The 15,887-nt window shown below is 40.3% G+C and overlaps 2 protein-coding genes and 1 non-coding gene across 3 annotated transcripts in view; all 3 read right to left on the bottom strand.

The window, feature by feature from the left end:
* Window positions 1-1,491: 1,491 nt before the first annotated feature.
* Window positions 1,492-7,062, bottom strand: ankrd16 (ankyrin repeat domain 16). Its single transcript, XM_074625879.1, has 7 exons — window positions 6,563-7,062; window positions 4,521-4,741; window positions 4,229-4,271; window positions 3,873-3,981; window positions 3,607-3,768; window positions 2,155-2,233; window positions 1,492-1,767 (listed from the first exon to the last, which is right to left on the bottom strand). The coding sequence occupies exons 1-7, from the start codon at window positions 6,889-6,891 to the stop codon at window positions 1,604-1,606; spliced, it is 1,107 nt and encodes a 368-aa protein (XP_074481980.1). The 5' UTR covers window positions 6,892-7,062; the 3' UTR covers window positions 1,492-1,603.
* On the bottom strand, window positions 6,356-6,443 carry trnay-gua (transfer RNA tyrosine (anticodon GUA)). Its single transcript is given in 2 exon segments — window positions 6,356-6,391; window positions 6,407-6,443. It is a non-coding gene; the product is annotated as a tRNA-Tyr (tRNA).
* Window positions 7,063-7,408: 346 nt separating the features above from the next.
* Window positions 7,409-15,887, bottom strand: part of LOC141761902 (uncharacterized) — an 85,341-nt gene continuing 76,862 nt past the window's right edge. Inside the window, exons 16-19 of the mRNA XM_074625567.1 lie at window positions 14,032-14,205; window positions 12,911-13,084; window positions 12,192-12,365; window positions 7,409-8,729 (exon numbers count right to left, since the gene is read on the bottom strand). Coding sequence (XP_074481668.1) covers window positions 8,708-8,729; window positions 12,192-12,365; window positions 12,911-13,084; window positions 14,032-14,205 — 544 coding nt within the window. The 3' untranslated portion in view covers window positions 7,409-8,707. The remainder of the gene's footprint in view (window positions 8,730-12,191; window positions 12,366-12,910; window positions 13,085-14,031; window positions 14,206-15,887) is intronic.

The raw sequence follows: 15,887 nt of genomic DNA, 5'->3' as shown, positions 1-15,887 counted from the left end.
GAGGAAGAGACGTTTAAATTTTATTTTTGTTTTTTATTTCAAAATGGCAGTATACATAGTTTTTTTTTTTTTTTTTAATTGAGAAATTTACATTACAATATGGCATCGGAGGAAGAGACGTTTGAATTTATTTTTATTTTATTTATTTATTTTTTTTGATAAAATGCAACATTTATTTTCAACAGGTGATAGGAACTCATGAAAGGCGTCTTTGTTTAAGGAGGCACAGTTTTTTTGGGGGGGGGAGGGGTTATTGAGAATTTACATTACAATATGACATCGGAGGAAGAGACGTTTGAATTAATTATTATTATTTTAGGAGAGGCTGCGGTCCAGAGTCAGGCACCTCGAGGGGGCGGGGCTTCTCAGCTGTCAATCACTGGCAGGAAGACACTAGTGATGTATCGGTTGCCAACGAGTCGGTTCTTTGAGCCGGCTCTTTTAGTGAACGATGGGAGCCGGCTCCTGTCCGAGACTTTTTTTTTTTTTTTTTTTAATTAATTAATTAATTCAAGGCAGAATGATAGGACGATCTTCTCTTCATTTATTTTTTTTATTGCCTTTATTTCACACCTGCACGCGCCTGATCAAAGAGCTGATTGGCTCTTAGTTTTGACAGCAAACACCACATGTTGTAGAAAGTCACAACTTTCTGTGTAATTGTAATATTTAATGCTAGATTGTAGGATATTAGTCTCATGTTGTGCGATGAAGGATTCATCTGTTAACAAACATCTTGTGTGGTTGATAATAATAATTATTATGATAATGAAGGTTATTTATAAGCACTTATCAAAATGACTGCTCATCATGTGTTTTACAAGGTAGACATAAAAATAATAAAGAATAGAATCCAATGCCAGACACACGCACATTTCCACAGAGATTTACAAACAAATATAAATAAATCCCAACGTGGTCTGAAAACTACAAGTGGCCTACAGATTGGATCTAACAGGAAGTAGCTTTTTCTGTGACTTCCTGTAAATTCCGTGAAGGTTGCTGGAAACGCCTGGAAACTGTCCGACTTGACCGCAGCTTTTAGTCCCCGCCCCCTGCTGCTGCTGCCGCCTGATCTCGTCTTCTTTCCAGGCGAGACGCAGTTCATCTCGAACGAGCCTATTTACTTACGCTGCAACAGGAAATAAACTGGGACACATTTAGAATGTTTACATTTAAAACTGTGTAATGGTCTAAATATTGTATATTTGTGACATCACAAATGGACAGAAATCCTAACGGCTTGTTTCAAACGCACAATTTCTGAAAACGAGTTGTGTGTGTATTTCTTTGTATATTGTGCATTTCGATACTTTCACAGTATTTATACAGCACTAAAACCTGCTTTATAATATAAAAGATATGAAAATCTCACTTTAGAATAAAGTAGTAATTTTACGTGTTATTGGTGATCGTGGGATAAGCGGTTACGGATATTTCAGACTGCATCTCTGTGTGTCACTGAAGTCTCTCAAGAATACACAACACAGTACAAGTAAAGATTTATTGGAATCTTCACAACCTCAACTGACTTTAATCGTATTAGATGTTTCAGGTTCTTTTCCGTGTTCTGTATCCCTACGTTACGTTACGTTACGTTACGTTACGTTGGATCTGGTGAGCCACATTCAAACACACGCACTACGTCTGCTTTCCTGACATGCTGCCGTGCCGTGGTGCCACACGCATCCTCGGAGTCTCGGAGTCCGAGCTGCAGGAGTGTCCCAACGGCATCTGCGTGCTGCCCGATGCAGGCCATATGAAGAGCTGGGGACATAGAGAAGAGGACATGAGAGGGTGGGAGGGTGACCACACTGGTATAATTGCATGTTTTAGATAAAGCATACCTTCAGATTGATTCTGACCAGTGCTTGAAGTGGAAAAAAAACAATTGCCAGTACTCTCTGTTTCACATGTTGGCGTGTGTCTTGCAAGTAATTCCTATTTATTCTCTATTTCTTTAAGCATGTTATACTATGTCATGACATCATTTTGGACCATTATTATTATTACTAGTTAAATGATTATTCTATTATTTACACATATCACAGCCTTCATCTGGATATTTAATTCTTCTGGGAATGTTTGTCCTACAAGAGCTCAGCACTGCTGCTGAAGTGCACAACACAACACGGAGTGTGACACACTGCTTACCAGTTCTTCCCTTTTTGTCCCGAACATGAAGATCTGCCCCCAACTCCAGCAGAGTTTTAATGGTGGACGTGTGGCCCTCCTGAAAACCACAGATTGAAATGAGGAAGGAGAGTTTATATGCATACATGTCCAGCTATCCACTCAAGTGTGGATGTATTTTTTATTTAAAAATTGCAATTTCCATTTTCTCTAATTGTTTGAGCTACTTCACAATATTTCCACGAGACTCCCAATCAGCTGTAGAAGTATCCCCTAAGACCGGAGATATACTTGCTTTTTAACCATGTATTTGCGACCTTAATTTCTGACAAGTCAGCGTCACACGAACACGTATTTAACAGCAGGTATATCTTCAGCTTAAGGTACAAGCACTAGGCCTGGGACGATACGCCTATCTCCCGATTCAATACTATCGTTATACTTGGGTGCCGATTCGATATTACGATTTATTGCGATTTTTGTTAACTTTTTTTAACACTGGACCATGAGAAAAGATTGAATCATACACTTCTAGGGACTTTTACTTTGGAAAATATCTAAATTAATCCAGTAAAAATGTTTGATTTTTATGTCCTGAAGTCAAACATATCAGTCATTGTCAGACATTATTTATTAAATGTTTCCCAGCAGCCCAAAAATCAAAGAATAAAAACATTTCCCTCACAGATTAGTGGTATTTTCTTTTTAATTTATAAGTGACATAATGTTTTATACTTCTGGTGAATATAATCCAATCAATCTTATTTCCATAGATGTATTTAGTATATACAGTTCCCTTTGTTAACACCTTATTTTGAAAACTAGCCCCACGTGTCTACTTCCTCTAACTTCTCCAAGGTGGTCTCTAGCTCTCCCGTCAGCTCCGTTCTCTTTATCCATCCATGGTCAGCTCCATCGGGGCCGTTTCAATGCAGAGAACACAAATGTCAGTATCTGGATGCTCTACAGTCGTAGCGTCGGCCCATTTGACCACGGAGACGAGAGCGGCGGCCGGCTCCACCGCCACGTTACCGCCATACCATAACGTTTCCTGTCCGTGACAGAGTTAGCATGCAGCTTTAGCTCTGCTCTGTCTAGCTCTGCTTTTCCTGTCAATGTGTGAAACCCAAAGTGTTTCCATCCTTTACTGGATGTGTAGTGTTTACCACGCTGGATTTAACATGTGAGGGTGCAGGTCGTATCCACGCTGACCCTCCGACGGTTTATACTTTCTCGTATCTGCTGGTTTCTGCTCTACGGTCTGTTTTGAGTGACGGATACAGGACGGATATGACGTTACTCAGACTACAACAATAAAAGCGGTAACGTCCATCTGCCGCCGCTTAGACTCAAATGAATCAAATACATCGATTCTGGCATTTATTTCAAAAATCGTAAAAAAAGAATTGCGATACATAGTTGCATTTTTTCCCACCTCCATCAGGTACCCCAGTTCAGAGTCACTGATCTGACCTTTGCGGCGTAATGCAGGGCAGTGAGCTGGACGTCAGTCGCCCTCTGATTCACGTCTACCTTTAGGTCCCGCACCAGGAAACGCAGCGCCTCCTCCTGGCCGGTGACGGCGACCTGGTGCACCGCCTGAGCCCCGAGTACGTCAGCTGCAGTTGGAGACGCCTACAGTACAGCACACACAGGTCAGGTTCCTGACAAGTACACAGAAATATCTCAGTTTATACAGAAGAAGCATTATTACTGGACTGGAACGCCTTCATATATACCCGGTGCTTCTCTAAAAGCAGCCTGGCCACGGAAATGTGTCCGTTCCTGACGGCGTCCATGAAAGGAGTGACTCCACAGCTGTCGGTGCTGTCTGGGGCGTAGCCACATCTGGAAGGTGAGGGTCAATCAGACAAGGTCATCTGTGAGCAGCAAATCATCATCAAGCTCAAAAGTGTTACGCTAAATTTATACGGCTCAAAGGAGCACATTTTAGAGCGGCAGTAGCTCAGTCCGTGGGGACTTGGCTTGGGAACCAGAGGGTTGCCGGTTCTAGTCCCCCACACCAAGTATGGACGGTGAAGTGGTAGCTGGAGAATAAAATTGGATTTCATTTACATACAAGATTTCAACCTACCTCTCCAGCAAGATCCTAACAACGTCCTCACAGCCGTGCATCGCTGGATGGTGAACAGAGAGAGTACTGGTTATAATCTGACAATCAACGCAAACATAACAGGAAAACACAGTGTGTGTGTGTGTGTGTGTGTGTGTGTGTGTGTGTGTGTGTGATCACACACTTAGATTACAGTTTCTGGGAAGATAAACCAGCCCAAGTCAGGACATGTTTTCGTGTACGCCAGGTGTAGCCACTCAGCCGTGGCGCCACGTATCCATACCCTGGAAGCGGGGATCTGAGGACGCCTTACCTGCAGTGTGTAGGGGCGTCCTGCGCGTCTTGCTCTCTGTCCTCCAGACTTCCGGTGCGACAAGAAGCAGGTGCTGTACGACCAGAGGATCGCCCTCCCTGCAGGCGATGTGGAAGGAGTTCCAGCCGTCCTTGTTTCTCAGAGCGGGGTCGGCGCCGTGGCACAGCAGCTCCTGGACCACGTCGAGGTTTCTCCGGGTGCAGGCCATCATCAGGGGAGTCCTGAGAGAGAACAGGCAACACTGACACCGTCAAATATATAAAATAATTATTAAACATTATATCAAGGGAATAAATATGCACAAATAGAAGAATTTAAATCAAATTTGTAAATAGTTCACAGTAAATTATCTTTAAATTTTTCCATCTTTAATAAAATTGTTAATTTTGTTGTGACTATCACATGGTGTGTATATAGTATTTTGAAATCTTCACCTTCACAGTTTTTAAACAATTAAATAATTAAATTGGGTCTAGTTTGTGTTCCTCGTGTATAAAGATTAAACTCTTCTTCCTTGTTTTTTTCACAGCGCAATAAAAATATGTAATTTCACAATCAAATACAAAACAACATTAATAAAGAGATATGTGTCTGATATTAAAACTTTTAATTTAATTCTTACATATTTATTATTTTGTCAAGGCATTGTACATCGATGTCCAACCTGGCAAAATAAAAAATAAGTGAATACATAAATAAATGACTCGATAAATAAATAAACATGTCAATAAATGTAGCAAATGTAAAAACTAATGTTGCCATTAATTAAGTGATAAAATGTGACATACATTGATATTTCTGTTTCATTACATTTATTTATTTTTTATTAATTTATTTATTTTAGCATTTATTTTAAATGCATGTATATTTTTGTATTAATTTATTTATGCACGATTTTCTCCTTTGCATTTCACCCCTTATTTATTTCCCCAAACTTATTTAATTTATGCATTTCTTTATGCATTTCTGCATCATTATGCAAATGAGGAGGCTGTCACCTCAACGTGAGTCTTCATGGGGTCAGAGTGCATGTCTATACGCTACCGAGCTGACATTTATTTATTTATTTATTTTTGTTCAAGGAAATAGTGGCAACTTGAGAGACTTAACAGGAGAGTGTTTGAGGAAACAACTTTACAACAGACCTTTTGGGCTTTTGTTATCTTTGAGAAAAATAGACGCTTAGTTCTGCAAGTCGAATGTAACCATAATATGGACTTGTTCATTGTGTGCAATATTAATGACCAACATGTGCAATATTACTTATTTTTCTGTATTTTAACTTACTTTACCTTTTTTTTTATTTTACTTATCTTATTTACTCATTTTACTAAATGTACAGTATCTTACTTAATTGTTATTCTTTTAGGCACTGGTGCAAGAAATAGTACTTTTTATTTTATACACTTGAACTTGTTGTAATTTTGTTGAATTTTTGAGAATTTTATAATATTATTATATTATTATAATATATTTAAGGCTTTTTTTAACTCCGTAAGGCAACAGCTTGGTGCACCTTTTCCCACACGTTTTTATGTTTTGTTCTTTTATTGTTGTTTTTATTTTGTCTGTATTTCATTGTATCTGTGCAAGCACTTTGAAACTATGTTTAGAAAGGTGCTATACGAATAAAGATTATTATAGTATTATATGGGGGAGCCGGGGATCGAACAACCGACCTTCGGATTGGTGGCCGCCCCACAATATCAATTCGCATCGCCTGTTGTTGTTGCCTTTCTTTGTCTCTTATCATTTCTTTTGTCTGTTTAACGATAGTTTCGTATATAGTTCGTAAAACTAAGAGTTTGTTGTGCATTGGTAAATCAAAACAATCCTCCTTCGAGCCGGATTTGAACCAGCGACCTAAGGATTTCAGCATTTAGCCTCTACAGTCCTCCGCTCTACCAACTGAGCTATCGAAGGGAGCTGCAGAATAACTGGTGTCATTGATATTTAAAGCCAACAGAGGGCGCTGCATGCATACACAACATTTCTTTTTATATTATCTGCTCCCTGGTTTAACATGCATTAATCATCCTCACCAGTCAGCTTTCTTCAGACTGTCCACGTTGGCTCCTTCCTGCAGCAGGTAGCTAACACAGGCCTGGTGGCTCATGGAAGCAGCTTCGTGCAGAGGCCTCTTGTAGTCGTTGTTGTGCAGCTCCACATCCATGCACACCTGCTTTATGAGATACTGCAGCATGTCCAGGTGTCCTCTCCTGGCAGCATAGTGCAGCAGGGTGTCCCCAGACCGACCGAAGTGTCTCCTGCTGACAGACTGAACCTCAGAGCTGCTGATCAGTCTCTGCAGAGAGTCAACCTGTCCATCCTGAGTGAGCTTCACCAGCTGCTTTAAAGTGTTCTCATCCATGCTGGTTAGAGGTTAAAGGTTAAAGGTTAAAGGCTGCAGCACCAACTACAAAAAGTCACTTTCTGGTCAAAATGACAGAAAATAGTCAAGCTGGTCTTCCTGAAGACATGCTGCAGAGAAGAGAAGAGTTCACTGTTGGTTATCTTCTTCTTCTTCTTTGAGCTTTATTGGTGGTTGGCAAACAACGATTTGGTGCATTACCGCCACCTACTGGACTGGAGTGTGGAGCAGTAGATTGGCAGGAAAAAATAAATAAAATAAATAAATAAATAAAATTAAATAAATAATTACTAATAATTACTATATCCCAAAAAAATAAAGAAAATCAAAGAAAAAGAAAAAAGGAAATAAAACAACCTCATATTTTTCCAATCATATTAATTAGTCTAAGATACTGAAATAATGTTCTATAACACTCATTTAGTGAGTTCTTTTGTAGAATATGTAATGGAAATTCTGTCAATATTCCGAGGTGAGTCCTAATGAACGTTGAAATAAGGATCTCAAACAGATGAAATGTCTTTGTTGTATTTTATTCTTGCAAGAAGAAGCACTGGTTATACAGAGTCACACAAAGTCTGCAGAAGAGTGCACTGCAGGAGATTATTACAATGTGATTATATAGAAATCTACAACAGGGACTGTGAGAAAAGGAGTTGTTTTACTCAGACAGTGTCCCAGTAAAAGTCAACACTCAGTACTTTCCCACTACATGAGACGAAGAGCACACAGACAGGAACTCTCCACTGTTGCATAAAGAGACATCATTACATACAATGTCATTTTCCATTACAAATATCTATTAAATCAAAGTGTACTTTAATCTCTTTGAGGCCTTCTCTCTTCCTCATATCTCCCACAATGCAACATGACATGCTCCACCGTTTCCTCTTGTCCACAGTAATCACATCTACCTGTGTCATGTTTACCTGTTTTAAATAGTGTGCTGTTTAGTCCAGTGTGTCTAATCTAAGTCTTGATCTGATTGTCTCATCTCTCCTTCATTTCTCCCACTTTCCTCTGAACTCTGTAAAACCACCGTCCTTTCCTCTCTTCCTCCCATTGCTTCTCTTTCCCTCAGTCTCTGTTTCATAATGCTCTTCATTTCTGTTTTGCTGAAGCTATAACTGTCAAATCAATGTCCTTATTTTTTGTAGCCTTCTTTGCAATCTTATCTACCATTTCATTTCCTTTGACCCCTATGTGTGCTGGTATCCATAACAACATTACTGTCAGCCCCATTGGCTCATTACCCAGGAAAACAAAATAAACAAGAAAGCAAAGCATTATGGTAAATGTAGTTTTCATTGAATTTACCTATATGAGAAAACACAGTCTCTTCACTTAGCAATGTTTAGTAGGTCCTTACATAAGTCTATGGGAAAAAGTCTTTTTGGGCCCGATGGCATCACGTGACGGACACAGAAGTTGTCGTACCGCCGTTTGGTCGCTACGAAAATGGACATCAAGTCATATCATTCAGTTATCATGTCATATGCAGACGCTCTTCCTGAGGGCTCGGTTTTAATAGGGTAACTTTATTAACTTATTTAGAAATATGTGGAAGTAAACAGCAAAACTCCATCGTTCCACAGGGTGGAGCTGCGACACAAAGCAGAGCAGAAAGATCTATTTAAATGTGTTCATCTACAGTTATGTTGTCATGAACTGAACTATTCTGCAGAGGCACTTTGGGTCCAGAATATATGAATGAATAAAAAAAAAAAGACAAAATCAGATGCAGGTCCAGGTGGTGAACCTCTGTGGATCATCAGGACACGGCTGATCCTCTCAACACATCCACTTTTCTGATCACTCACCCTGACGGAGACCACCAGCTGATGAGAGAAGAAGAGAACAGAAGTCATGAATCAGTGTTTACAGAGACTCCCTTCATCAGCTGTCAGTCACTGATGCAGCACACAGTTCATTTATAAAACTATCATTAGCAGAACCAACCTCCATATCTCCGCTCACTACTCAATATCTCCAACAGGAACCGCAATTTATCTTCTAGTTAATTCATCAGTGTGGTCGTTCCTAAAGTCTGCACCTCCTCGGGTCCTCACTCATTCCAGTGTGCTGCTCCTAGTGACTGGAACGAGTTAATAAAGACACTAAACCTCCACACCCTCATCCCGTTACCCTCCTTTAATAGCTCTATGGGCAGACCACATCATGGTTACTAAATGTAACCACGGTTCTATGAAATAAGAGCCAGTGATCTGAGGCTTCAGTCAGACTGATCTCAGAGCTGTGACAGAGATGAACTGATCAATGAGAGAACAAAGACTTTCTGATCAGATTTGATGGTACGACAGTTTGATGGATGAGGACCACTGTCTCTATACATGTTGTGATGCTGTCAGCTGTAATCCAGCTTTATTTCCTGGAGACATGAACACAACAACAACATCTTCTTCACATCAACTCTAACACATGATCACAACAAGCTTCTGGCTGATCTGATTGGCTGACTGTTCTCTCTCTCTCTGTGTGTCACCGTTCTCCTCTCACAGCTTAACGGAGGAAACACATCAACCTTAGAAACAGCTGTACAACCTGATATATATTTAGACTGCTTTTCTCCTATCGATCTCCACAAATTAACCTCACTGATCTCCTCATCTAAATCATCTACCTGTCTCCTAGACCCCATCCCAACTAAACTGCTTAAAGAAGTTTTACCTCTAGTTAGCACCTCTTTACTGGATATGATCAATGTGTCTTTACTAACAGGCTATGTACCACAGTCCTTTAAAGTAGCTGTAATTAAACCTCTTCTTAAAAAGCCCACTCTTGATCCAGAGGTCCTAGCCAACTATAGACCTATATCTAACCTTCCCTTTACCTCCAAAATACTCGAGAAAGTAGTTGCCAGTCAGCTGTGTGACTTTCTACAGAACAATCATTTATTGGAGGATTATCAGTCAGGACTTAGAGTGCACCATAGCACAGAGACAGCACTAGTGAAAATTACAAATGACCTTCTAATGGCATCGGACAAAGGACTTGTCTCTGTACTTGTCTTGCTAGATCTCAGTGCTGCTTTCGACACCATTGACCATCACATCCTATTACAAAGACTGGAACATTTAATTGGCATTAAAGGAACTGCACTAAGTTGGTTTAAGTCCTATTTATCAGATCGATCTCAGTTTGTACATATCAACGATGAGTCCTCCATGTACGCCAAAGTTAGTCACGGAGTTCCACAGGGTTCTGTACTTGGACCAATTCTATTTACCTTATATATGCTTCCCTTAGGCAATGTTATTAGAAAACACTCCATAAACTTCCATTGTTATGCAGATGATACCCAATTATATCTATCAATCAAGCCAGACGAAACAAACCAGTTAACTAAACTTCAAGCATGCCTTAAGGACATAAAAACCTGGATGACCTGCAATTTCCTGATGTTAAACTCAGACAAAACTGAAGTTATTGTACTAGGCCCTGAGCACCTCCGAAACAAATTATCTAATGATATAGTTACTTTAGATGGCATTGCCCTGGCCTCCAGCACCACCGTAAGGAACCTGGGAGTTGTCTTCGACCAGGATATGTCCTTTAACTCTCACATAAAACAAACCTCACGGACTGCCTTCTTTCATCTACGTAACATTGCGAAGATCAGACACATCCTGTGTCAAAATGATGCAGAAAAATTAGTCCATGCATTTGTTACCTCTAGACTCGATTACTGCAATTCCTTATTATCAGGCTGCTCCAATAAGTCTCTAAAGACTCTCCAGTTGATCCAGAATGCTGCAGCACGTGTACTGACTAGAACTAGAAAAAGAGATCATAGAAGCAGCCACAATAGCAGTCTAGCAGCTGTAATAGCTAATACAAGTAGGACTGATAACACAAAACCAATAGTGGTGGATGGAAAGAGTGATAATACAACTAGCCTGTATTAGCTTCTCTGCACTGGCTGCCTGTAAAATCCAGAATAGATTTTAAAGTCGTCCTCCTCACCTACAAAGCGCTAAACGGTCAGGCCCCATCATATCTTAAAGAGCTCATAGTACCCTACTACCCCACTAGAGCACTGCGCTCACAGAATGCAGGGTTACTTGAGGTTCCTAGAGTCTCCAAAAGTAGAATGGGAGCCAGAGCCTTCAGCTATCAAGCTCCTCTTCTCTGGAACCAGCTCCCAGTTTCAATCCGGGAGGCAGACACCGTCTCTACATTTAAGAGTAGGCTAAAGACTTTCCTCTTTGATAACGCTTATACTTAAGCTGCTATAGGCATAGACTGCCGGGGGACTTCCTATGACACACTGTCATAAGGAACTTCCTATGACACACTGAGCTCCCCTCTCCTTCTGTATATACTCATGTCCCATGTCCATGTTGTTACTAACTTCATTCCTTCCCGGGAGTCCTTGTGCCTCCTTGTCTTGCAGCTAACCGTGGAGCGGGGTCACACCTGGAGCGAGGTCATACCTGGAGCGGGATCACACCAGGGAGCGAGGTTATACCTGGAGCAGGGGTACACTTGGAGCAGGGTTTCACCTGGATCTTGGTGGTCTCCGGTATTGTGGCTGCATCTGCTGCCGCGTCGGTGCCTGCTTGACACCAACTGCTACCATCCCTAATTAACTACGTCTGTACGAGGGACTACCAATGCTAACGAGGGATTTCCAACACCTAGTGACAATGTGGCAGCCTGGAGAATAACACTTCTCAATCACTGCCAAAGACATCAAGAGCTCCCAGCAAGCATGCTGATGCTGCAGGAACCAACGCACGGGCATCGATCGCAGGGACGTCCCACACCAACACACATGGACGTACTGAGGAGAGATGCTGGACAGTGCTGGCTTTCCGATAGTTGTATTATCACTCTTTCCATCCACCACTATTGGTTTTGTGTTATCAGTCCTACTTGTATTAGCTATTACAGCTGCTAGACTGCTATTGTGGCTGCTTCTAGATCTCTCTCTCTCTCTCTATCTCTCTCTCTCTCTATCTCTCTCTCTCACTCTCTCTCTATCTATCTGTCCCCCCAGCCGGTCTCGACAGATGGCCGCCCGCCCTGCGCCCGGTTCTGCTCCAGGTTTCTTCCCAGTAATCGGGGAGTTTTTCCTGGCCACAGTGCGCTTGGTGGATCCTGTTGGGTCTCTAAACTCTGGTGTACGGTCATAGACCTGCTCTATACATAAAGCGTCTTGAGATAACTTCTGTTGTGATTTGACGCTATACAAAAATAAATTGATTTGATTTGATTTGATTTGACATCACAACAATACTACTGAAACCAGCATGGACCGACTCCGACTGTCTACTTACTACAGAGTCTCCAGTCTACAGTGTGGACTCTCCACAAGATCAGACAGCAGCTTCACATCTGATTTCTTCAGGCTGTTGTAGCTCAGATTCAGCTCTCTCAGATGGGAGGGGTTGGACTTCAGAGCTGAGGCCAGAGAAGCACAGCTGATCTCTGACAAACTGCAGCTCCTCAATCTGAATAAAGAATAAATGATGAAGATAAAAATCACTTTATAATCCAATCAGATGTGTTCATCATCCAGATGTCACATCAACATTCATACACCTGTTCATGTCAACACACATCAATAACATGCTGCTGATCTCTGTGTTCATCTATGTGTGTGTGCTGAAGGATCAATATCAATGATCAGACATTATTTGTGGAACACGTTGAAACAAACAGAAACCAGAGAAATATTTCTACTTCATGAAGTAAACTTGATCAATTTAGAACCAATATTAGTTCAGAGGATCTTCTGTATCCAGATGTGACCATTTACCAACAATGATAAACATTCATTTACTTTAACAACTAACAGTGGACATTTTCTACACTTTCTTTAAGAAACACAAGTCTTTAGTGACTGCAGACTGAATTTAGTTCAAGAAACATGAAAATATGAAGAAAAGGACATTAACAACTTTATGGATGTAAGTTATGTTTGTACATAAATCAGGTTGAGTTGTTAATTAAAGATATAAGATGTATAATAGTAACAGAGAGTCAGTGAACTGACCCCAGAGTCTCCAGTCTACAGTGTGGACTCTCCAGAAAACTACACAGGAGCTTCACTCCTGAATCCTTCAGCTTGTTGTTACCCAGATCCAGCTCTCTCAGATGGGAGGGGTTGGACTTCAGAGCTGAGGCCAGAGAAGCACAGCTGATCTCTGACAAACTGCAGCACCACAATCTGAATAAAGAATAAATGATGTAAGTTTAGAAGACAACGTTCCTGCTTGAAATCATTCAATGTTTAATAATGTGTTCAGAGCTGAAGAAGGTTTAGAACGTAGAAGTTTAGAAAATGTAAACTCCAAACACCTGAAGCCAACAGGATGCAGGTTAAAAACTGTCAAACACAAACAGTGAAACAGAGCTCTCATTAATATTAATGACAACGTGCTGCTACTTCAATAAAGACGTAGTGACTTCACCTCTTAAACTCTGACAGCTCCACCAGAGGATCCATCTATACAAACTCATGTTGAGCAGCCAAACACAAATAAAAACCACAGAAACTGATTCAAGATTCAACTCAACATCTCAAAGTTTCTAAAGATGTCAAATATGTCAGGATGGATTTTGGGGAAATGTGAACAAAACTCATCTACAATATATATTATAGGAATAGTGGAGTCATAAAATCAAAGCATCTTCAGTTTAAACTCTTCAGTCAGTAAAAGCATCATAAAGCTTCATAACATTTATAGAAAAAGTAAATAGTGAATATATTTGTTATTGTCTGATAGCTGAAACAGAGATTATTTATTTATTCTTCATATTTATGTTTCTTTTATAATTTATTTTAACATGATGAAGTCAGGTGTTGTGATATATGAAGGTTTTAAATGTGTAGCTCAACAATGCTCTGCCACAGTCAATGGACTAAACCACTGAAGAAGAAAATGGACTTTAGCATTAAGATACTCAGTGTTTTTCCTGGAGACATGAACACAACAACAACATCTTCTTCACATCAACTCTAACACATGATCACAACAAGCTTCTGGCTGATCTGATTGGCTGACTGTTCTCTCTCTGTGTGTGTCACCGTTCTCCTCTCACAGCTTAACGGAGGAAACACATCACAACAATACTGCTGAAACCAGCATGGACCGACTCCGACCCTCTACTGACCTCAGAGTCTTCAGTCTACAGTGTGGACTCTCCACAAGATCAGACAGCAGCTTCACTCCTGAATCCTTCAGGTCGTTGTATTTCAGATCCAGCTCTCTCAGATGGGAGGGGTTGGACTTCAGAGCTGAGGCCAGAGAAGCACAGCTGATCTCTGACAAACTGCAGCCCCTCAATCTGAATAAAGAATAAATGATGAAGATAAAAATCACTTTATAATCCAATCAGATGTGTTCAGGTTTTAAATGTGTAGCTCAACATCACTATGTCCTAATCGATGATCTTTTCCCTAAAATGAGTAGAGTGACTTTGTCATTGTGTTATTGTGGATCATCATAATGTCAGCCTTCTACAGACGTCATCCAGATGTCACCACCACATTCATACAGCTGTTCATGTCAACACACATCACTAACATGACTTCATTACTTCATTTATTACATGGCCTTCTTCTCACTGTATCTGGGAGCTTAGCAGGTTTATGTCATTTACAGGAAAGGTCCACATTTGTTCAAGTGTGTCTATAAACAACAGCCACATGTCATATGTACATTAAAAGAGTTATTGGTGGCAGTAATCATTCCTCCTGTGAAGTGGTCCCTTCATAACACAACTACACTGTAAGAAATGACTTCAGAAGTTCAACTGAAACTAATATGAAGATTCAGCAGTCTGAGTCCGACAAATCAAGTGGATGTTTACTAGGGCTGGATCTATTCAACTATCTCGTGATTCAATATGTATTGTGATTTTTAAGTATTGTGATTCGATATTACAATTTATTGTGGTTTTTGTTAACTTTTTTTAACACTAGACCATGGGAAAAAGTTGAATCATACACTTCTAGGGACTTTTAATTTGGAAAATATCTAAATGAATCCAGTAAAATTGTTTGATTTTCAGCATGTATGTAGTCAGAGATGTCCTGAAGTCAAATATATCAGTCATTGTCAGGAAGTATTTATTACATTTCTTCCAGCAAAACCCAAAAATCAAAGGCTAAATACATTTAACATAAATGTCAGTATCTGGGTGCTCTACAGTTGTAGAGTCGGCCCATTTGACCACGGAGATAAGAGCGACGGCCGGCTCGACCGCCACGTTACCGCCATACGATAACGTTTCCTGTCCGTGACAGAGTCAGCATGCAGCTTTAGCCGTGATGTCTAGCTCTGCTTTTCCTGTCAATGTGTGAAACCCAAAGTGTTTCCATCCTTTAATGGATGTGTAGTGTTTACCACGCTGGATTTAACATGTGAGGGTGCAGGTCGTATCCACGCTGACCCTCCAACAGTTTATACTTTCTCGTTTCGGCTCGCTGCGGTTTGTTTTGGTTGGAACAGATATGAAGTCACGTTACTCAGACTACAACAATAAAAGCGGTAACTTCCTTCTACCTCCACATAGACTCAAATGGAGCAAATATATCGATTCTGGCATTAAAAAAAACATTTCTATAAATCGAAATGAAAAAATTGCGACACAAAGGTGAATTGATTTTTTTCCCCGCCCCTAGTGTTTACCAAAGTTACAGACTGTTTAGTACCAAATTCCCTCTTTGAGTTACTAATCCTCCTGCAGCTCAACAAGGAAACTGTCAAACACAACATACTGACTGGATACATACTAAGGCTGGGCAATATATCCATATTATATCGATATCGTGATATGAGACGAGATATCATCTTAGATTTTGGATATTGTTTTATCGTGATATGGCATCAGTGTCGTCTTTTCCTGGTTTTAAAGGCTACATTTCAATAAAGGGATGTAATTATCTGAACTTACCAGACTGTTCTAGCTGTTCTATTATTTGTCATTTACACTTCGTCATGAGATCCACATTACTGATGATTATT

This window comes from Sebastes fasciatus, chromosome 23 (assembly GCF_043250625.1).
Source record: "Sebastes fasciatus isolate fSebFas1 chromosome 23, fSebFas1.pri, whole genome shotgun sequence".
Lineage (NCBI taxonomy): Eukaryota > Metazoa > Chordata > Actinopteri > Perciformes > Sebastidae > Sebastes > Sebastes fasciatus.
Note: the sequence above shows the minus strand (reverse complement) of the source record. Positions and strands in the feature narration are given on the sequence as shown.